At 34.4% G+C, this 24990-nt stretch overlaps 1 protein-coding gene across 2 annotated transcripts in view; it reads left to right on the forward strand.

Annotated features, from left to right (window-relative positions):
* The window catches only part of EDIL3 (EGF like repeats and discoidin domains 3), a 416155-nt gene that overhangs the window by 286838 nt on the left and 104327 nt on the right, over nt 1–24990 (forward strand). For both annotated transcript variants that reach the window (XM_019462837.2, XM_019462838.2), the window contains 2 exons: nt 21114–21269; nt 22634–22778. In XM_019462837.2, coding sequence (XP_019318382.1) covers nt 21114–21269; nt 22634–22778 — 301 coding nt within the window. The remainder of the gene's footprint in view (nt 1–21113; nt 21270–22633; nt 22779–24990) is intronic.

A 24990-nucleotide genomic window follows, 5' to 3' on the forward strand; every position in this document is an offset into this window, starting at 1 on the left:
AGGAAAGAGAGAGAGAGCAAAAGCAGGGGGGAGAGACACACACAGAGAGAGAAAGAGAGAGAGAGAGAGAGAGAGAGAGAGAGAGAGAGAGAGAGAGAGAGAGAGAGAGAATCCCAAGCAAGCTCCACATTCAGCAGGGAGCCCCATGTGGGGCTCAATCCCATGACCCTGGGATCGTGACCTGAGCTGAAATCAAGAATCAGATGCTCAACCAACTGAGCCACCCAGGTGTCACCTCTATTTTGGGTTTTAATGTTTGATTTACTTGGAGAAAATACTAATTGTGTCCAGCATGAAGTTGAAAGTGCGTTAGTTTGCTGCTCTCTACAGACATTGGAAGTAGATTTAGTGGGCATCACTGACATGTGACATTTCTTATTGCTATTGACCATTTGTGAGTCACGTGACCACACCTAGTGGAATCAGAGGTAAGGTAGTATCCACTTAGAGTTGAAATAGCTATTTGAGGGGACAGATGGGGACTCTAAAATGAAGTACTTCCCACAAATGGTGAAACTTCTGTTTCTTCTAATTCCATCTCCATCAAAAGAGTTTATAAGACAGTAGCTCACCCAAGAGCACCATTGTGCAGCACCCTTGGGAAAAAAAGAACTGAACTTTGAGCTTCTGAATAAGTGTAGCCATTCTATATTAACACCTTTTCAGGGCATTCATTTTCATACCATAAGTCAGTTCCATTTTCTCCATGTATTTCTTTTTAATGTTGTTATTGCTGTGGCTGCTGCTGTTTTCCCGAGAATTGATATAGTTAATTAAAATAGTAGCTATTTCAGTCTAACGTTGGTGTACTTAGTATAGATTGTTTTATTTTGTTGTGATTTTTGCTTCTTAAAGAAACGATAAAGATCTCATTTTTTCCGCAAATGGGCTCTCAAATTTCTTGTATCTATTATATATTCAATGCTTCAGTAGTTTTGAAGTATTTGTCCTGAGTTCATAATACATAGTCTATATTTTCATTTCTCAGATTTAAAAAACTATGTTAAACCCAGTTCTCCTTAGTTTATTACTATCATTAGTGCTGTTAAGAGATACAATGCTGAATTTCAGATATAGATGTCAATTTTTCTATCTTAGTTTTCCTAGCAGGAGCCCAACCTAAACCAGTATTTTTACATGACAGCAGCTTTCAAGATGCTCTTAAACTGAAATGTGATTATCTTGCAAAAAAAAAAAAAAAACAACAAATAAGACATTTTAATATTACCAGTGGATCTTAGCTTTCCTTTTCTTAAGAGCATTAACCCAGATTTGGACAGATGTATATAAATGTTGAAAGAAGACCACATTATCTAATATTTTTTTCAGAATGTTTTCCTTACTTTCAGATCTGCTGTAGATAAACTAGTATTTATTGGGCAGCTACTCTTTTCAGAGAGCTATTTGGGCAATCAATAAGTTTTGTGTGCTCATGTAGAGGTTACTTAAGTAGATAAAACATTTTTAAATTATGTGGAAATTTCTACTTCATTGGATGGACATTTGAGAAGGGAAGAGCTGTTGTTTTAATTCAGTGAACAACTGAACCTGTAACTATGTGCTTGGGAAGAGCGGAGAATTTACCGTGTGAGTTCCAGCCACATGGGACTTTTTTGAAGGGTAGTCTGTTCAGCTTTCACAGACTTAGAGAAAAACATCTTCTAAAGTGACCCCCAGCTCCATGTAAATTAATACATTCATTCACTTAGTATATTCATTGAGTATTTTCCATGTGCCAACTGCTATTCTAGATGCTCCCTTCTCCAGGAAGCTTTCTTTAACTCCACCCCTCACCTCAGACTAAATGTGGTTCTTCTATATGTTCTTACAACATTTTGTTCTTTTCTTACCTAGCACTTGTCACAGCTTATAACTAAAGACTTTATAGGAGATCCTTTTTTAGTGGGTAAGCTGCATGAGCCTGGGGCACTCACTACCTGTTGGTTCAGTTGTATTCTCACCAGTCCTCATGACTAAATCTTTAATAAATGAAAATAGATTTGTGATTTGTTGTCATAATCAATATCCTGAATAAAAGTTCTGTTTTCTTTTTTAAAAGCTTTTATTACTTAAGTATGGTTGACCTACCGTGCAGTAGTAGGTTTAGATGCACAGCATTGTGATTTGAACAGTTTCATGCGTTACACAGTGTTCACCATGAAAAGGGTGGCCACCGTCTGTCACCATATGACATTATTACAATATTACTGACTACATTCGCTGTACTTTTTATCTCCATGACTTATTTATTTTATAACTGGAAGTTTGTGCCTCTTAATCTCCTTCATCTATTTTACCCATTCCCTTACCCACTCCCCTCTAGTAACTGTCAGTTTGTTTTCTGTATGTATGAATCTGATTTTATTTATTTATTTGTTTATTTTTTCAGATATCATCTATGAGTGAAATTATATGGTGTTTGTCTTTCTCTGACTGACTTATCACTTGGCATAAATACCCTCTAGGTCCATCAATGTTGTTGCAAATGACAAGATCTCATTCTTTTTTTGGCCAAGTAGTATTCCATTGTATTTGTATACCACACCTCCTTTATCCATTAATCTCTCAATGGTCACTTAGATTGCATAAGCAGTTATATTGTATGGTAAGCAATATGGTTTTCAAGATCAGCGATTCTCGATTCTCGATTCAACTGGCCACTGTCACTTTGAATACTTAGTGACAATGAAAATAAAGCAGGCTTTTAGGATTGTTGTAAAGATTATATGATGGGTGCTTAGTTACATGGTGGCTCTACCACAAGTGACTAATAAATGTAGACTCTCAAGTATTTAACAAATATTTGAGAGGTGTAGCCATGACTTTAAACAGTCTCCCAATGTCTTCTTCATCTGTTTCCATAGCAAGAGGATTAGTGGCTAAGTAATTTTTACCTCAGATAGTTTGATGCTGTATAAGATTCTGTATATTCTGTATAAAAATATGCTCGTTTAGGCTATATTTCCCAACCTCCCATTCCTCTAGCTATGGCCATGTGACTCACAAATGGCCACATGCGTATAAGCAAGTGTCACGTGGTGTTTCTGGGAACTTTCTTAAGATACAGCACACACATGCTCTCTTTATCCCTTTCTCCATTTTGGTGCTGAGAACTCAGATTGTGCCATCTTGGACAATAAGATCAAGGTTACATACAGTGGCAATAATTTAAAAGGTTCCTGGGACCCTGATGTATCGGCCCCTTATGCCTAGTCACATGTTTACGCAAGGGAGAAGCCAACTTCTTTCTTATTTAAGCTACTGTTTGGGCTTTTGTCACTCACCACTGAACCAAATCATACCTAATACAAGTCTGCAAATAACATGTTCAGTATTCGATCCAAGCAGAATATATTAATGGTGTGATAATAATATTTAAATGTTACTTATAAATGCAAAGAAATTCATTTAAAATGAGAGTTACAGAGCAGATAAGTTTTCAGATTGCTACAGTAAATGAAAGAGGCCTTTTAGGTGGATAGGCATAGTGAAAGGATTACCTTTTTGTCCAGCCTCACAAGACCTCTCACTATCCCCAAGCACAGTGGATGCTTTACCGTGTGCACTACCTCTCTTCCTGTCTCTTGAGTCTGAGATGACCTTTCAGTCCTGGTATGTGAGGTTGGGCAGGCCACTTGACCTCTCTAAGCCTTGGTTTCCTATTTCCAGTATTAATTGATATTCTCTTAATGTCTATGCCAAGGCATTTGTCCCTTCATCATTTATGATTATTCTGCTTTGTTTTGCAGTTAGTTTGTATGTCTTACTCTTTCAATTACATGTGACAGGTGCAAAAATCTTTTCTGTCCTTACATTTCCCGCTGTATATGTCATTATGTTTGTAGATTACAGACATGCGAGAAATAATGGATGAATTAAATCTGTTTAATGATTATATAGAGGCATAAATACACATGTGATAATTATCAGAAATACAGCTGGAAAAATAAGCTGCAATGACCTCATAGAAATTTGTTCCTGCCAAAGTGAAAAACGTACCTGTTTTAATTTGGTAGAAGGGAAATGCCACTTAAAGTTTGAAAATGGTGAAGTGATTTAACAAAGGAAAAAATCTATAGTTCAAGCTACAAAAAAAAAAGTGCAATTTAATTCGTTACAAATGATACAATCGGTATATTTTTAAAAGATTTCCTAATTACTAACATTTGTTCAGCAAAACGTTCATTTTAAAATAATGAGGTATAAAAATATAAAATAAAATAAAATAAAATAAAATAAAATAATGAGGAATAGTCTATTTTCTTCCTCATGCATTTAATGTTTTGCTCTACAGTATTGTTTGCTAGTGGCGAAACTGTGTTTCTTTGAAAACATGTAAAAATGTTATTTTTCCATGTTATTAAGAAGTTGCTATTGCTGTGTGAGGAGTAGAATTTTTTCTGTGGTGGTTTTTGTTCTTTGTGTATTCTTCTCCTTACTTCTGAGGGAGCAGAGATGACCAAAATTCCCCCGTCATCTTTCCCTGTTGGCCCATCCAGAAGACTAGAATTGTCCAATTTAGTTCTTAAGGCGAATATAAAGGACAAATGAAATAGTGCATCATGTGCATAAAAGGACCTTAAAAAGTAAAATTAAAGAAATAGAGTCTAATGTGCCTAATCAATGTGACTTAAAGAATCATTTTGTTCTTTTAATGTTTTCCACATTTGTAAATGAAAATTCAATTTTCCTCTTCCCTGGAAAAAATAGTAAGGAGTGCAAACAATCATCAAATGCTTAAGGATGCTAGATGCATAAGGGATAACATCATCTTTAATACTCAGACAACCCTGTGCATTAGATAACACCTCATTACCATTGCGTAGGTGAAGAAATTCTGGTTACAAAGGTTGACCTCAAATATTTCAGAATTTGTCTGTTCATCAAAGTATTCAAAATGCTAAAAACAGTTTAGTGCATTCTACCTTCCATATATTATTCAAAAATAATTAGATATTTAAGTTTATTACCCATAACTCCCATAGAAATATAATGCAAATTACAACTTGATCCTTACTATATAAATACATAAACAAGTGGAAGAATGAAAACATATTGATTGCTTCCTCTAGGGTGATTTCACTATAGACTTCAATGAATCTTTTGTATCCGGTGACATTTTAAGAGAGCCTGGATTACTGCTAATGTGTGTCTGATTTTGAATTCATATTAAAAACTTACTTTCAGCATGTCTGCAATTAGATAATCTGGTTAGCCCACTTTAACAGCTACCTTCAGGTCTAGAGTAACAATTTAATCATATGGAGAAGCAACCAACCACTGTTTATCTATTTATACAAAATTTTGAATCATGAAGTTAAGTTCTCAAAGAAAGCCATGAAATGTAAGTCCATTTTGTTACTGTTCAAAGCATATGCTGTTGTATTCCAATAGGACAATGCAATTTAACTCCTGAAATATATTTATTTAATTTAATTTTGAAACACAGATTTAATATTGTGCTTATTTAGACTAAGAAAAGCCAGAAGAACACAAAGAATATAAAAGCTAAGTCATTACTTGATAATAGCTACTGCATCTGTGTCCCAGAGCTTTCCAGTCTCTCCATTTAGCCCTCTTATTGCTTTTTTTTTTGGTTAATTAATTCATATTGCACAATGCTAGAAAATAATATCCTGGAAAACTTGCCATCTTTTGTGCTACAGCATATGTTTGCTTTGTAGACTTTTTTCTTCAGTACATAAAATTGAAGATTATCATGGTATTCTGCTTCCCGCAAGTACTTTTTAAGCTTTTATTATGTGATATTTGGTTTTGTCTTGATGTTTCACTGATCCCATGTCAGCTTTTAAAATTTCAGGACACTTGCTGTCACTACCAACAATATCTTCATAAATGGAAAAGTGTTCCCATAGCAAAACTTGGAGATTCTTCCGTTGACATTGTTGTTATTTGCATGCTACAATAATACAATGAATTAAGAAAAATTAGAATTTAGAGGACACGTGTAGGGTTTTGGAGGGGGCAGGTAAGGCATTCTTGTCTGCCTGCTAATCCTTCACTGACCTGGATAGGAATGCTGGCATCAGGGACCTGACAGTTTTAGATAAGACTATCCTTAAAGTAATTGGGTATCCCATTTTTATTTTTGTTTATATTTATATTGTTGTCATATTGATTCACTCAGCACTGTCCTGAGTCACATTCATTTTGAAGTCCACTCAGTGAGATGGTTGAAGTACAGAAGAGCATTCATGTGAACCCAATGGAAATTCCTCCCACGTAAGAGCTATTGCCACCTACAGGAATTTAAGAAGGTCCAGTCTTGCCCTCAGCCTCTTCCTCCCCTCTCCCTTTATAGCATACTCACTGTGCCCCTGTGCTTATGCATCAAGGATTTTTTTTTCTTTTTGGTAGCACCTCACGATTCTTTGAAAAATATAGATTAGCAAAGTGACCGTATTTTCATTATTTCTGTTGTACTTTTATTGGTGCTTGCATTCCTACTAATGAACTGACATCATTTTCTCTTTTTTTCCTTTTTTCTTCTCTAACAGCATTCGTGGTTTCTCTGTTTTTCTCCTCCTTCCCTCCCTCCCTTCCTCCCTTCCATAATTTTACTGAAACTCTTCAGAATGATGGGCTCTTTATAAACAAAGACTCCTTTAATTTTTGCCTTAGCCATACAAAGTAACCAAGAAAAAGACAAAAATCTAAAATTCAGAGCATATGAATTAAAATCAATCCTTCAGACCTTAAAACTCTACTTCTGAGGGTTTTACACTCCCTTTATATATACTATTCTGTTGAACTTAATAGACGGCTGAAGTCTTTAAACAAAATAGCCACAGTTCAGTTCACTTTTGAATGTGACGCAATGAATGTCAGAGCATATGAAGAAAGTCTAGTCACAGCAAGTACCAAGAAAGATGAGTACACTATAGTGAAAGCCTTTAGAAACAGGTGGAAATACAGAGGAAACTGTGATTCTAGGCCAGGACTGTTGGAACAGCCAACAGATTACACCCATGATGGTGTATTGCTTCTCTTGCAAGCTGTTTAGTGAAATTAGGTGTTTCAGTTTGATTGGAAGCTTTACCAGGTGCAAGGAGTCAGAAAGAGATTATAGTTTTGTGTCTATTCACATGTGCTTTTTCCCCCATCTCTTTTCAAAGAAGATGGTTAAATTAATTGAACATATGTCAAAGGCTGGCCAGCATTCAGAATAATGAAGGACAGTTGAGAAAACCACTTACTTGGAGCTTCAGAACTAAATATTTGGTTAGCTAATAAAAATTGATTAAAAAAAAACATTTAAATTCTGTTTCTTGGATGAACCCCACCTGTAAAGCATCATTGGTACTTCAGATTTTCTTTGTTTTATTTCTTTGTTTAAATAAGAATAACCAGTTATTCAAGAATAAAAACCTGGATATTAATACCTTAGGTAAACGTACTATTAATGATTTTCCTCAGTATTATCCCTTGTTTTCAGTAATTTGCCTTTCCTTGGTTTTTCAAAGCTTTTTCATGTTTTCATGGGCAAAAAAACCCCTCTCCTTTCCCAGTTCCATTTTGGCAATTATTTTTAATTAAATTACATAGTTAAAATAACAAGCACAACTTGAAAAAAACAAGTTGGAGAACAAACACCACTGACTCCTGGTTGGTGGACAGTTCAGCTGGCAAGAATGAAGGCGGTGGGCCTGACGGAGAGCAGCCCAAAGTGCCAGGATGTGTACAATAGCGAGCGTGTTTAATGGTGGGGATGAAGAATGTCAGTTGATTGTGTTGTTGGTGATAAAAATGAGGTTGTGCCAGAGAAATCTCTTATAGAACTAGGACCGGCCAGGTCAAACTATAAACTCTGCCCTGTTGGGTCTGAGTTGCTCCCCTCATGGGGAAATACCTCAGAAGCCTTCCTCCTGAGGTGCATTCGTGATACTTCCTACCAGGAGGTCTCCACAGAAGATGTTAAAGATGCATTCAATAGAATACGTTAATGAGAAAATGTGAAAGAACAGGGAGCTCCAATTCCTTGTCATTTTTAACTAGAAGCTTCTAGTGATAATGTTCCTGTGTTTTGTTTTGTTTTGTTTTGATCCCTACAGGGACAGTCTTTACAATCCAAATATTTAAAACTGCCTGGGAGGCTCAAGTCCTTTCTGCTATCACCCAGATATGGTTATATCTTCTTTGTGCCTGAGGCTAACTTATATTCCAAGTTCCCATCCAAAAGCTCTTCTAGGAGGGTTGTCTTTACTGTGAACTATGAGAACATGGTTCAGTGAGGTTGATTATGAACAATATTGTGGCTAGAAAAAAAATCTCATTTACAAGTATAAAAGTTTAAATACTATCAGTGCAAAATCATTATCTGGACATTTCTTTTTTTTAATTTATTTATTTTTGAGAGAGAGAACGCCCAAGCAGGGCAGGGGCGAAGAGAGGGGGTCAGAGGATCCAGAATGGTCTCTGTGCTGACAGCAGCAAGCCTGATGTGGAAATTGAACTCATGAACTGCGAGATGATGACCTGAGGCAAAGTCAGACTCTGAACCCACTGAGCCACCCAGGTGCCCCCTGGAAATTTCAAATAAATACCTATACTTACATACGTCCAGATACTTAGCATTAGGAAAAAGCGCTAATTGAATATATGGTCTGTTTTTTTGTTTTTGTTTTTTGTTTTTTGTTTGCATTACCACCAGGGGAGGAATGCTAGTACAGAAAATAAAATCTCCGTTAAGATGAAAGTATTATGAATATGACAATTTACAATTTTTAGGTGCTCTAATTTTTCCAATTACACATTTTCTTGATAATAATCATGTGAAAAATAATGTTTTTAACTCAATAAAAGGACCTCTGATGTTCAAGTGAAATACTCATTTCTTGTAATTGAAAGATGGTTATAGGGTGATGGTTCTTTATTTAAGAAATGTGTTCTTCTTTGCATAAATCCTGAATCTTAGTGGTTTAACACAACAGTTGCTCACGCAAAAGCTGCTGTGGGATGAGGCACTATCCTTGCAGTAGCGGCCTCAGCATTCAGGATGCTTTTTCCTTATGTTGGGGACCAGATGGCATGTTTGGTGGGCTCTTCTGTCTTCACCAAAACCGCATTGCAAATTTCAGGATTATGTAGCTTGATCTGTTGATTGCCCTTCATTTTTATTTTGGTAACTAAATAAATAAGAAGCCACCAAAAAAAAAAAAAAAAAAGGAAATGTGTTTTTCTTTTAGTTTAAGCCGAATGTATGCATCTAATATACACTAACAGCAAATTCCTCATGTTATATTTTTAGCAATTCTAATGATGGAATGTGTACAAGTCTCATCCTATCTAGCAGATCTTTTTATTAATTAATCTTTTACCTGATGCTTTTATTAGTTATATGGTAATCTATAACCCTCATTAAAAAAGAAAAGTATTTCAAAATTTCTCTTCACTTAGTCATTAATTTAAACAAAGTGCCTTATTTTATGCAATTTATGAAAACAATGGTGTATATATAATGATTTCTATAAAATATTATTCAATGTCTTATATTTCTATAATATGTAATATAATATGTAATAATATGTAATATATTTTATATATAATATATACATATTATATTTATATACATATATTACATATATAACATGTATACATATATTACAAATATATTTCTATAATATGCTATTTAATCTTTAAGTCTGCATTTTTATGTAGCAACTCACAAACTACTGCTTGTGTATATGTGCCTCAATAATCATGAAGTAAATGACCACTAAGTGTTTGATTTTTAACATGATTTTCCTTTTTAAAAAAAATTTTTAACGTTTATCTATTTTTGAGAGACAGAGCATGAGGAGGGAACGGGCAGGGGGTGAGGGGGACACAGAATCTGAAGCAGGCTCCAGGCTCTGAGCTGTCAGCCCAAAGCCCAATACAGGGCTGCAACCCACAGACCGCGAGATCGTGACCCCAGCGGAAATCAGACGCTTAACTGACTGAGCCATGCATGTGCCCCTAACATGATTTTCCTAAGAATAAGCTATGAATCAGACATTTATTTTTCTTGCTAATTGATCTTAAGTTAATTAAATAAGGAGACCATTAAATTGAGTTGGCTTTTTTGTCTTAGCAGCCTACATAAGCAAACCAGAACCTAAGCCTGAAATGCCTCAAGGTTAAGAAATCGAAACCTAAAGACAACCAATCATAAACAGCTAGGTAGCCTTTCCCAAATAATACAGCTTGTTGAGCTCTTGACAATCAAATAATTTCCTTGCTTTGTTTCCACTTCTTCCCCATAAAAGTCTTGCCTCTAACACTTGTTGACAGACTACTCCTAAGCACTTCTGGATTGGTGCTCCCCCATTTGCGTTGATTTTCGTTCAAATAAACTCTTAAAATTTTTAATATGCCTCAGTTTACCTTGGCAAATGCTTCCTAAAGTTTAAGAAAGAAATTCTCCTACGCTTCCCAACCATTACAACATTGAAAAAACCGAATGCTTCTTTTTCAATTAAATAAAATTAGAAAGTAATTCCCTTTTGCAAACTGTATTAGTTTGCATTTTATGTTTGGATTATTGTTTTGTAGTGATTCCAGCCACTAGTCAGACCCACAGTTGAATGTACTATGTAAGTATATCACAACTTCTGGTAACAAGCTTGAGGTAGAGAAAAACAATTAGCTATTCATAAAGCTACCCTAAATGCCAATTGCTTACTTAATACTAGCTTTTGCCTAAATTACAACCATAAATAAATTTAAGTATGTTATTGTATAATAAATATGTTTGAAATGTGTATGTACTCTATTTTATACTAGGCAATGAGTCTCAGACAATACTTTTGTATATATGCAGTCCTGTTACATCAGATGCCCATATGTAGTCATTTTCCTTGAGAAAAGAGTAAATGGGAGGAAACAATGATTCCTTTCCCCAGTTAGGATATCATTTGCCAGCACTGATTTGAGGATGAATCTGTTAGCATTGTTACCCATTCTGCCCTTTCCTTACCATTCTTCTTCCCTTATAGAAACCCAGCCTGGTAGAGCTGATGTGTAACTGCCATTTCTCCCTTCCTATGTTGACTTAGACAAGTGAATTATTGGACAGTGCATGATATTATGGTGTATATGTGTGTTTTTAAATTTACATAAATGATATTGTGTATACTTCATTGTTCTTCACACATTCTTATGTTTTTTAGATAGCCATGGGTAAATCCAGTTCACTTCTGACTCTTAGAAGGTATGCCTGTGTATGTGTGTGCAAGAGTACACACACACGCTTGCATGCACACACACATACGTTTTAAATTTTATATCTCTTACACCTCTAGGGATATTCACTTAAGCTGCCTTCTTTGCTAAGATAAAAAAAAATTATACAATAAATAGGTGTGTGCATTTCTTACTGAGCACTTAGGCAACAATTTTTTCAGGAAATAATACTCAGAAATAGATTGCTTAATTTTGCTAACTACGAACAGATTGAAATAACTATCCCAGTTTGTACCTTCACTATCAGCAGAGGAATACTTCACCAATACTTGATATTATCTAACATTTTTGTTTTGTCACTCTGTCGGCTATAAATTACTATCTTTTTTTTTTTTAATTTGCATTTGTTTAATTAAAAGTGAGAGTTTAACTATCGGTATTTTATTTTCTCTGAATTGCCTTGTAATATCCTTTGCTCCATTTTCTATTGACTTCTTCATCATGTGTGTGTATGTGTTGGTAAAAACCATTATTTTAGATCAGTACTTCTCAGTTGAACGTGAAGGTCACATATTCCTTGTGGAGTCAGGGGTCCCCAAGTGCCCATTCAGGAGGTTCACAGGTCAACACTAGTTCCATAATAATTCTAAGACTTTCTTGGCCAGTTTCACTGTATTAATATTTGCACTGATGCCACAAAACAATGGTGAGTAAAACTGTTGGTGCCTTAGCACAAATCAAGACAGTAGCACCAAACTATACAAGTAGTCATTGTATCCATCTCCATCGTGCTAAAGGAAAAAAAAAAAATTTAATCAGTTCATTTAAGAATGTCCTTGATGAATCATTAATGATCATTAATTTTATTAAATGCCAATCCTTGCCATGTCTTTAATATTCTGCACAATGAAATGGAAATTACACAGAAAGCACTTCTGCTGAGTAGTGAAGTATGATGATTACCTCAAGAAAAAGCACTTGGGAGATTGTGACTTGCAAGCTGAGCTCCCCCATTTTTTTTAATCATGTTTACTTTAAGGAACAATTGACAGACACTGACTATTGATATCTGTATATTTGGCAGTATTGCTGTGAAAATGAACACAATAATCCATCAACATTAAGGGAAATAGCTGACAATATTTGTTGCTAGCGATAAAATTTGAAATTTCAAGTGAGAATTAGAATTTTGCAGAAAATATAACCACCAATGTGAGCTTGATAGCTTCTAATACAGACTTTTCTGGTAAAATTTGTGGTGTTATTAATGAATGTAATGTTTTGATATTATATAATAAATGTGTCATCATTTAGAAACTCTTCATATTTCAATGAGCCCATATTTCCCAAATGTCCAATACATGATGGTACAAAACCATGCATAGATAAAAGATCTATTCAAAGTGCAAGATAAACCTATGGATTTTAACATTATGAATATGAAAAGTTCACTGGTAGATTTCACATTCCACACTACAACTAGAATTTAAACTTTTGCTTATCAAGTTTTGATGTGGTAGCAAAGAGGAATATACATATTCTCTGGAAAGATTATTAAAATACTCCTTCCTTGGGGCGCCTGGGTGGCGCAGTCGGTTAAGCGTCCGACTTCAGCCAGGTCACGATCTCACGGTCCGTGAGTTCGAGCCCCGCGTCAGGCTCTGGGCTGATGGCTCAGAGCCTGGAGCCTGTTTCCGATTCTGTGTCTCCCTCTCTCTCTGTCCCTCCCCCGTTCATGCTCTGTCTCTCTCTGTCCCACAAATAAATAAAAAAACGTTGAAAAAAAAAAAAAATTTAAAAAAAAAATACTCCTTCCTTTTACAATTACATATCATTGGAGCCTGCATTTTCTTCATATACTTCAGCCAAAAATATTTTGTAATAGAGTAAACAGAGATGCAAATATGAGAACCTACTTGTTTTCTCTTAAGACATACTCAAGAGATTCATACAAACGTAAAATAACCTTTCAATACATTTTTGGTTTGGGACAATATAATTATTTTTTATAAAAATATATTGTTTATGTGAAAATGTAATTGGTTTATTATTGTTATTTTGAAATTAATAAGTATTTTTAAATTTGTCAGGTTTAATTTCGAATAGAATAAGTATATATATATAATATGCTATGTATATTTCTACATTATTATATATATATATATACACTCTGTATATATACACATACACATATATATAATATACTATGCACATTTCTATATTATGATACACACACACACACACACACACACACATCCCAAAATGCCATGTGTGAGTTTATTTGCTCTTTGAGCCCTTCAGTAATTTTTAAGAATAAAGGAATCCTGGGACATCTGGGTGGCGACAATTGAGGCAGCTCTCAGTGCAGAGGCTGCTTGGGATTCTCTCTTCCTCTCTCTGCCCCTTCCCAGCTCTCTCTCTGTCTCTCTCAAAATAAAAAAAATTAAAGAAAAATAAAGTAAAAGAGTTTGAGACCTAAAAGTTCGAGAACTAGTATACTAAATAATCTCCTGTCAGCTTTTGACATTACAGATTTCTCCTCCCAAGCTGTCTCTTTTCTATCAACTTTACCCCTAAGGTACTTGGTTGAATAGAAACCTTGAATTTTTTTTTTTGGAGGCAATTTCATTTCTCCCATTTCATTTTGTGCTTTTCTGGTCTTCTTCAGAACAGCTTCTTCAACTCTGAAGTCACAAAAATATGTTTCTACCTTTTCTTCCATTAGATGAATAGTGTTACTTTTCACATTTGGTCTTCAGTACATACCAATCCCACTTTGTTTTCCTCTATATAAAGAATCAATTTTCCCAACATGCCCTTTCCCCCTGACTTGTAATGCTGGCTCAAGTGTAAATATATATCCAGGCCTCTTCCGGGACCCCTGTTCCAATGCCAATTAGGTATTTTTCTGTGTCTAAGTTAGTATCACATTATTTTTTTAATTAAATGGTTTTCCAATGTCTTAATATATGGCACATTTCCCCCTTTTTAACATCTTTTCCAAGATTACTTTAAGTATGATGGAAATTTTTCTCTGTATAATTTAAAATAAAAGTATAGATTTTTGTAATAAATTTATCATGACACAAAATAGTATCCTTTCAGATTTTGATAAAAACTGCACAGAATTTACAAACAAAATTAAGAGAACAAATGTATTATGTTGTCTCATCCATTAAAATATAAACTGGTCTTCCATTATGTCTTTTGGTTAAAATATATTTTCTACAAGGTCATATTAATTGTTTATTAATACTTTCTAGATATTTTCTAGAATCACTTAATCTCTAGATATTTTCAAATAACTTTCCCTATTGTAAATAACACCTTATTATCAATCATATGCTTTCTTTCACTGTAATTATATTTTGAATGGGTAAGACATCACGTATTTCAAGTTTCAGAAGACACAAAAGAGTATGTACAGTACTGTCAAAATTCTTCTTCCCTCTTTGACCCAGCTGTTTACCTCCTGTTAGAGCAACCATTGTTAACCAGTTTTTGTTTTTGTTTTGGCTTTCAGAGACATGACAATCTTGTACAAGAAAATATATATATGTATTCTTTGCCCTTTACAGTAGTATAAACAAAAGTATGCAGCACACATTGTTATGGTGCCAACATCTTAGTGCTCTTTCCATACAATTTCCAGATAATTGCAGATATTCTTCTTTGATAGCACACCAAAACTGGACAAGCAGTAATTTCTTAAATCCTATGCTAAAGTCTCTCTCCTTCTCTCTTTCTCGCCCTCTCCCTCTACTCCTCCCTTCTTCCCTCCTTCTTGTTCTTTTGCTTTACAACTGAAGAGTATTCCATTTTCTGGACTTTTCCATAATGAAATGACTTAGACCCCTGTTGATAGACATTTTAAATTGTTTGTAATTGTGCTCTGCATATACAGCACTGCAGGGAACAACTTTGTACCCACATCAATTTGCCTATGTGTGATTATACTTGTAGGCTGCATTCCTAGAATGAAATCTCTGAGTTTAAGAAAATGTGCATTTGTCATTTCACTTCATGTCACTAAATTCATAAAAGTCCTTCCTCAAAGACTGTCATTTATACTCCCACCAGGAATGTGCAAGCTTGCCAAGTTCTTTACACTTCAGTGAATACTGTGTAATATTGTGGGAATTATAGTATCATATAGATTTAATTTAATTTGTATTATGAGTAAGAGTAGGTATCTTTTCATATGTGTAAGATCTATATATATATTTCTTCTGAAGTCAACTAACAAAATCCTTTATACATGTTTTATCTATTGGGTTGTTTGTGTTTTGTCTGTTAATATGTAAGATCTCCTCATTTCTTTGATTAATCTATTCTTTGCCATGATGTGATTAGAAAATAGTAATTCCAGTTGTCATTTGTATTTTATTTTGCTTTTTATCTTAAAGAAATTTTTATTTTAACATTTTTAAGATTAGTGCCATGATTAAAAAGTCATTTTCATCTCTGAGATTATTTTTAATTTTATATTCTCCTCTGATCCTTTGATGGTTTGTTTGTTTGTTTTTCATTTAAGTGTTTAATTTACCTGGAATTTACTCTGGGATAAAAGGAAAAATATTGATCTAAATTTACTTACTTAACATATCTACCAAATTATCCCAGTCCAGTTGTTGAACATTCTATATTTTCTCCACTGATTTGAAAATCACTTTTTTCATATATAAAGTTTCCTTATGTAGTGGGATCTGTTTATTGATTTTCTACTCTTTTATTGATCTGTCTTCCTACACATGTGCCAGTGTCACATTATTTTCATTATTTATATTACATTTTCAACCATTGCTGATACAGATTATATTTTGATCTGATATTAAGCAAATTTACAGAACTTTTTAATTAGTTTTTATTATTTGTTGCTTCTTCAGATTCTCAGAGTAAATTGTTACATCATCTGCCAGTGTGGGCAATCTCTCTATCCCATCCTATTGCCTTCTGGAAGGGGTTCCATAACCTGTCTTGTGTTCACTAGTTTATTCTACAGCTCTGTTTTTGGCTTGAAATCACCCCATTGGGAACATTAATTAACTTCATTTTAAACTCTTTTTAACTTTAATGATATTTTTATTCTTATTTTTATTTTTTTATGTTTATTTATTGAGAGAGAGAGAGAGCACAAGCAGGGGAGAGGCAGAGAGAAGGAGAGAGAATTGCAAGCAGGCTTCACACCATCAGCACAGAGCCTGATAGGGGCTTGAACTCATGAACTGTGAGATCATGACTTGAGCTGAGATCAAGAGTTGGTTGCTTAACTGACTGAGCCACCCAGGCACCCCTTAATTATATTTTTTAAAATCAGTATTTCAAGTTGATTCTTTTTTGTTCCAGTCTTCTATTTCTTATTTTTTTTAATGTCTATTTATTTTTGAGTCAGAGAGTGCACATGAGTGGGGAAAGGGCAGAAAGAGAGGGACACAGAGGATTCAAAGAGGGGTCTGTGAGTTGGACACTCACCCGACTGAGACACCCAGGCGCCCCTCCAGTAATATGTTTCAAAAATGTCTTTATCTTTGCAGGGATTTTTTTTTTTATTTTAAAATCTTAACCTGTCAGTTCTATTAGATTCCTTTTTTTCTAGTATGTTCTGTTCTTTTTTCTTCTTCTTCTTTGAATTATAATGCTTGCATTTCTCAGAGAGTTTGTATTAATATTTTGGCTAGTGATGTACCTGGAGGACAAGGTGAAGTCCATGCCCTAATTTCAACTACTCCAGGTGGACTGAGTTGGTACATAGAGGGTGTATAATGACAGAGCTATAATATGTACTTACGCCTAATCTCTCTTCTCCCTGCCTCATTTGCCCCAGACACTGCTTTTATCAGGATCTCCATCACTCTATTTTACCTCCTTAGACAGGGATGTGGAGTGTAGAAGGGGAACTGCTCAGGCCTATTAGTGACCATAGGCTCCGTGTTCCAGTCTGGCCCACATTTTACCACTTCCTCCTGCTGGTAGTAGACTGGAACTGGGTAAATCGAGAAGGAACAAGAAAATGAGAGTGAGAAATGGCATATTTTAGAAAGCTCTTCCCAAGCCTCTTACCCATCACAGCCCTTGGAATTCTCTTCCGTGCATCCCAGACACAAAGACATACACGGGGACGTCAAAAGCTCTTATTACACTAAGGGCTTTTCATGGTTTTTTGTATTAGAGTTTGATAAGTCTCAGTGCCTACTCAGCAACTTTCTACCGTGGAGTATCTCCAGTGCCGAAGAGAGCCAGTATCCCATGTTCTTTCTATCTTGTCAGGAACCCATTAAGTTTCCTTTTTACCCCATGTTGAAGCTAATGGTTGGATTCATACACACACACACACACACACACACACACACACACACACACTCACACACACAATTTAAACATAGTAGCCCTAAATGTCTTATCAAATTCATAGCTTAGGAAGTTGTTTCCAAATTATTTCATATGCTTATTATGATTATCAGCTTTAATACATAGAGTATACCTCTTGAAGTCCAAATTCCCTAACACCAAATAGTTAAGGGTAGAAAACAAACAAACAAAGGAATGCTTTTCATTTAAATAACAACAACAAAAACTAAAAATTAACCCTAAAAGCAAATGTTCCAAAAGTTTTCTAGGTGGCAGGTGTTATTAAATTTTACATGCATTACATCATATAATCTTCATGTGTAATAATTCTATTAAAATCCCTTCACACAGGAGGAAATTAAATTTCAAAAAACTTAGACAAGTTGTCCACGATTGTATTGGTGGGAACTGACAAGAGCCAGGGTTGAAATCATCAGTCCATTTTTAGCCTCTGGCTGGCCTTTGCATGAGTTCTAGGCATTCTAGATCCAGATTATGTTTCTCAATATTTTTATTAATGCAGGGGACACTATTCACTCAGAATACCTTAGAATACATTTTTGTTTAAGGTCATGCAATCTACCTACCTCCCAGAAGAGCAACAATGTCTCTGAAACCAGATAAATAAGTGAAAATATTTCATTCTATATTTGAACATCCATCAAGCTCAGGGAGTCATTTTGGAATTCTGGAATGTAAATTTGGAATCCCCAGCAGTCTTTTGGTGTCTGGGGTGGTTCATACAAGCAGAATAAACAGAATAAGAAGCAATTCACCTTTTAGCCAATTTTATTTTACAAAGAGACTGTAACAATATTGGAATGATATGAAAGGGGATTTCTTGCAGTGAGTTGTGTGGTGATGTTTCAAACATCATGCGATAGCCTTCTTCCAAGGCTCATTTTATTTCTGACAGCAACGTGACTCCAGGTATTAATTTGGAATGTGACCATGAGAGTGAAATCTTAGCCATCTTATACCGAGTCTCTCATTATCTGAGCTTAACAGTGCTAGGTATATGAGAACACAAAAGTCTAAAACCTAGTAAATGTTAATAATCCCAGAATCTGCATTCTATACACTTCTTATTGAATGGAAATAGCACTGATATTTAATTACAAATACCTACTAAAAGTAGATACAGTGCAAGTTGTGTGCTGCTTTATCATCTGGAATACCAACTCGCTGAGATTTACACTCAGAGCTTGTAAATATTAAAGCAAATAGGAATCTTTTAAAACATCATTTTGAATGACTTAGAAACATGTGCGCAAATTTTTGGATTGTTATACTTCCACAATTTAAGCTTTAGAAAATTAGTCTACAGCTCATCAGCCAAAACTCTAGCAGAGATAATTGGGCTTTCTATAAGAGGTATAAACAAGATAATTGAAACAAGATAAAAGATAATTGAAAAGGAATGTTCAGCTATATCAAGGGTGGAATTTGGCTTCCAAAATGGGAGAAAATATGATTCAAAGTGTCCACTCTTTACGTTGTATATATTAGAAGGTGTAGACTATGAAGAGTCTCAGATTAAAGAAAAAGAAGATGATACATAAGATACTGGAAGAATGTTCCTCTTTCACAGCAATGTGCTAATTTACCTAATACACTGAAACAAAGTATCTTTTGGAAGTTACCTATTCTTTTTATTGTATTGTATTGTATTTATTTTTAATATGAAATTTATTTTCAGATTGGTTTGCATACAACACCCAGTCTTCATCCCAACAGGTGCCCTCTTCAATGCCCATCACCTACTTTCCCCGTCCTCCCACCCCCATCAATCCTCAGTTTATTCTGTTTTTAAGAGTCTCTTATCGTTTGCCTCCTTCCCTCTCTGTAACTTTTTCCCCCTTCCCCTCCCCCATGGTCTTCTGTTAAGTTTCTCAGGATCCACACGAGTGTGAAAACATATGGTATCTGTCTTTCTCTGCCTGACTTATTTCACTTAGCATAACACTCTCCAGTTCCATCCACGTTGCTACAAAAGGCCATATTTCATTCTTTCTCATTGCCAAGTAGTATTCCATTGTGTATATAAACCACAATTTCTCTATCCATTCATCAATTAATGGACATTTAGACTCTTTCCATAATTTGGCTATTGTCTTAGTTCTCATTTTTAACTTTTTTGAATATGTAACATGAATCTATATTTAGAATATAGTGTGTGTGTGTGTGTGTGTGTGTGTGTGTGTGTGTGTAGTGATTTAAAGAGGAGCTGGTTTCCTTGTGCACATCCTCTACCATTTCAAATGTTAACTCTTAGTCACATCAGAGGGTGACAAACCCTGGTCACTTACATGAATCTGAAGATTTTCTGTTTTTCTTTGGAAAATGGGATCTGAATTATTAACTCAATATTATAGGATAATGTGATTGGTGAGAAGAGAGCTTATAGCATTCCCTCAAGAACAGTGAGGCAGTACCTTTCTACTGACTGTAAGATTTTATAGACATCATAAGGGCATTTTAAAGTGAATGGAACAATTCTTAATGTTTGCCCTGTATGTAAAAACTTTTCTTACCTTTGTCTAGCATTTATTTATACATTGAATGTCAAAAGGAGCTCCCTATTTAAATTTGAAAACAATATTAAAATTTTTATTAGATGACTGTTATTTTGCAACAAACTATTTTAAGGTGATTTGGAATCAGGAGAAAATACGGAGAGAAAATTCCAGTTAGAAAGCCTTCATAATGGTGTGCCTGGATAGCTCAGTTGGTTGAGGATCAGATTATTGATTTCAGCTCAGGTCATGATCCCAGGGTTGTGGAATCTACCCCCACATAGGGCTCTGTGCTGAGCCTACTTCAGATTCTCTCTCTCTCTCTCTCTCTCTCTCTCTCTCTCTCTCTCTCTCTCTCCTCCTCCCCCCCTCCGCCCCTCTCCCCTTCTTGCATACTTACTCTTTCTAAAATAAAATCATAAAAAAAAGAGAAAGTCTCTATAAGATGAAATGAAGAGGAAAGCAACTATGTGTTGAAAAACCATCCGTAACACATAGCAGAGACTACACTATAAGGATCCTGACAATGAAGATAATTCTGTTTGCTTTTTTTTATTTGTTTGCTTTTTATCTTTACTGTTACCTTTACCCTTTTTTATTCTAGTATTCAAAGATCTCCTGACAGTTTTCATGTTTTATTTTACATGGATTTGTTGAAGCTGAAAGACTTTGAGACACATTAAAATTATGGTGACATTACTGTTTCAGAGTAATGTCACTGAGGTAATTTTGACAAGATAATATTTCCATTTTTTAGTTTACAAAATCATACCTCCATATCATAACCAAGCAAATGTTTCTTATATTTTGGAGACACATTGCCCTTTTCAAACTTTATTCACAAATATTGCTTACTTAAAAAAATGTATTCTTTTAAGGAAAGATTTTGAAACTGAGGTTGACATATACTTAATAATCAGGTGAAAAAAACATAAGAAAATTATTAGCTTTTTGTGTTATTTTAAATCTATACTAATAAATGAAAATGTCCCATTCCCAAAATTGATATTGTCAATATTGTCATCTTGAAAGAAATGAAATTACTGTTATGTCTTGTCTCCTCAGATAAATTTACAAAGAAAAATGAGAGTTACTGGTGTTATTACCCAAGGAGCCAAGAGGATTGGAAGTCCAGAGTATATAAAATCCTACAAAATTGCCTATAGTAATGATGGAAAAACTTGGGCAATGTACAAAGTAAAAGGCACTAATGAAGATATGGTAAGACTGATTTAAATATTTCATTTAAAAGTAAATACCGTTAATAATCATTGATTGCCAAATACTTACTTAGTCTTTAACAGGCTCCTTATGTTGTTGCAAATACATTTATGATTTTTTTAATTGGATTAGTAGAGTGTAGGGTGTAAGGAATTTTTCCAAGTAACATATGTACGCTTGCTACTATTTACAATCTTCTCAGATTTTAATTGGTGGCTGTGTAAACAGTTTATCACAACATCACAAAGTCCTGTATAGAACAGTTAATTTTTACTTTAATTAAAATAAAAATTTCATTTTATGGTTTTTCACAGATTAGCGCTCTCCTTAATCAAATAAGTACAGATCAAAATTACTATTTTTAAAGAAAAAAATATTTTTTAAATAAAAAAATGTATGTTTGTATACTTTTATATTAGAAGGCAATTTTGTTATTTAGCAGAATAAAATATTTTAGAGGAAATGAATACAATATTCAGTGTATACTTTGCCTTTTCACATGATAGTCCCAATTTTTTATCAGTTTTTCCTCAAAATTTTTAATCTTAAAAATATCAGGACTGCACCTCATTCCATTTAAAACCAAATCACTAAACTACACTCTGATAAATTTTATGAAAGATTTTTTAAAATTTCTTTAATGAATTTAAATAAAGTTTTCTGATTACCAGGCTATATAAAAAAGTAAAACAAGAATGGGATTTAAAAGAATTAAAAATAACACATTTTAGCATTTAATTTTTAGAGGGAAACACTGTTTTTCACTGGAGATACGTATAAAAAACTTACGATTCTCTCATCCAGTGGTCTGGGACTGACTGATAAGAAAGTAATCTTGAGGAATCAGACCCTGAAGCATCATAAGTCTCATCATAGCTTTAGAGAGACTGAGTGATCCAGTAACATTAGTGAAGACTGGTTCCTACAAAAAAACAAACAAAAAAAACACACAATAAAACAAAAAAAAAAAAGCAAACAAACCCCACAAACCTATAAATACTAAGTAGCAGCATGAATGGATAGACCCAGATTAAGGTGAAAAGTTTAAGGTGCCCATTTCTCAAAAAAATAAAGAAGCACTCCCCTGGCTCTAAAGGACTGGCCTTAAAATCGACAAGACCATCATAGTAGAGTATAGATTATACCATGGACCACAGTGGTTTATAGCTTTAATTAGGACTTTATCCATAGGTTGTATATTCACTGCTGAGGGCAAGGTGATTCCTAAATGCTTCAGATCCCCAAATTACTTAATCCAGTTTTTGAAAGATTACATTGGGTAGGATAAAGGGTCAGTATTTGAAAATAGGAAAAGAAGCTGCTGTAGTCAATCATTTTAAACTCTATATTATCTCTTTACACAGGTGTTTCGTGGAAACGTTGATAACAACACACCCTATGCTAACTCTTTCACACCTCCCATAAAAGCTCAGTATGTAAGACTCTATCCCCAAGTTTGTCGAAGACATTGCACTTTGAGAATGGAACTTCTTGGATGTGAACTATCCGGTGAGTCTCAAATTTTTTTTTCTGTATTTTCTGTAAAGAAAAAAAAACACATATTTGTATGTAGTCTGTTACTAATTTTCTATTTTTCAACACTCACGAACATTCATTTTTGCTACAAAATGTCTAGATGTCATTTAGAAACAGCGTGTGCTCGCGTGCATGTAGCATCAACAAGTTCTAAAACTTGCTACAAAATGAAATTAATGTAGAAAGAGCAGTGTATTTCTTTGGTGGAAGAAAGTACAACAATTCTCACTGGAAACTTTTGTCAAATTTAAATGTGTCCTGTGTTTAGTAGTAACTATGATTTATGTTTTGTGATGAAAGTTCAGTATAAACTGGAATCTGCCTGACCTCATAAATTGCAGTTATGCTTAGGCTCTATGGCATAGAAAAGTAAGCTTTATCTTTGTCCATCCACCATAAGAACTTGGTTTTATTTTGTTTTGTTTAGGTTTTATGAAACATGTAAATTTATCATTCCTCCCAGGGAGATAATACTTCACAAATAAGATAGCTACTATAAATTCATTCTTTATCATTCTTATCTAGCAACCTGCTTATTGTACAAACAGTGATTATCCAGCTCAAAAATAAATCTATCAAAGGACTCAGAGTTAAATAATTCTTGTCTTCCAGGAGCATCAGTACTAGATACAAAGATGAAGACTTATGTGTAGATCTCACAGTGGTCCCATTTCAATATAGCTAGATTCTGAGCTAAACAGAAAACCTTGTCTAGGCATATCACTGTGCTGTATTTTGGGTAGTTGTTCTTTGTATTTCTAGCATCAACATTTAAAAATGACCTTTGCCACTATGGCCTGAGATTATTTTGTTCAAACAACTGTTTTGTAGAAAGCCAAATCAAAAATTCACATTTGCCCTACTTTTTAGCATGAAAGACTTTATCAAACTTACAATAATGCCACTAAGTCAAAAATAGGAGGATACATCTTTCCAAATGGACAACTGAGAGCTTTTTATTCATTTCAAAAGGTTGCACGGACGTTAAAACATATGCTTTATATCTGTTTCCCTTCTTAGGTTTATTTGTGATATGGAGAAAAGGAATGATTTTTTTAAGCAAATAAAAGTTATTATTAAAAACAGCCAAACTTTAACCGACTACACTTAAAGGAATTAGAGACATTTGGCTGGATGAGTGAATCTATTTTAAGAATTACATTTTCATACTATATATGGATGTCCCTTATAAAGCAACCAACATACGGTTTTAGTTCTATTAATTATCCTAACAGTGATGTTTTCTTTATTTTGGTAATTCGAACCAGCTTATTGACTGCCAGAAATCTCAACAGAATAATTGCTGTGTAGTGTTTATATTACATGTCACTCTATCATCACAAGCCAATGTCATCCCTAAGTCATTCATCATAAAGCAATCAAGAAGAAGCCAAGCCCCATGGTTTTTAGTTGTTTAACAATCACCTTCCCCAATTTTCCAGTCTCTTGATTCATGAGGGTCAGTGTCTCTTAGATGGCACAGTTAAACCCCCAACATATGAATATATGTGACTTCAGTTTTTATAGGAGTCTACACCTGACGCGTTACACACTTTATGTTCTTAAAAAGAAGCCAAACCCCGTCTCCCAACCCCACAAATTGATTTCAAACTTGCAAGCGGAGGATACTATCTTTCAATGGATGCTTTTAAAAGCTAGGGCACTTCACTATAGAGATAATCAATGTCTTTGTTAATGCTTCATTTTGTTCAGGTGCCATCCATTCTGGTCAAAGTGTTAATTAATCTATATATGTGAAATCATGTGGATGAGAAGGAAATTTTGTAGTGTGAGGCAAATTGGCAGGGAGGTTAGCTCTAACACTTGGAAATAAACAGTAATATAATGGGCCAAACTATTTGCCACAATCCACTGCAACACTGTAAAGCACAAGGCTTCCTTTTTGTACCCAATAAACTGTTAGGAGATCTCTCAGCTTGCCTAGAAGATCAATAGTTAATCTTTTCCCAGACACTTGAAAAAGAAAATCCTCTAAATTCTCTGAAAGAGATATGATTTAAGATGGTTAAAGTGAGATGAATCATGACTATAATTAGAGGAGGAACTCATTCATTCATTCATCCATTCTTTGAACAAATTATTCAGCACTTACTCTGGGCTAGATACTAGACAACAGAGTAGATACAAAATGAATTCTATGACTAAGCAGAAATGACCAGAGTAA

This window comes from Panthera pardus, unplaced genomic scaffold (assembly GCF_024362965.1).
Source record: "Panthera pardus isolate Hobbes unplaced genomic scaffold, ASM2436296v1 HiC_scaffold_2, whole genome shotgun sequence".
Classification (NCBI taxonomy): domain Eukaryota; kingdom Metazoa; phylum Chordata; class Mammalia; order Carnivora; family Felidae; genus Panthera; species Panthera pardus.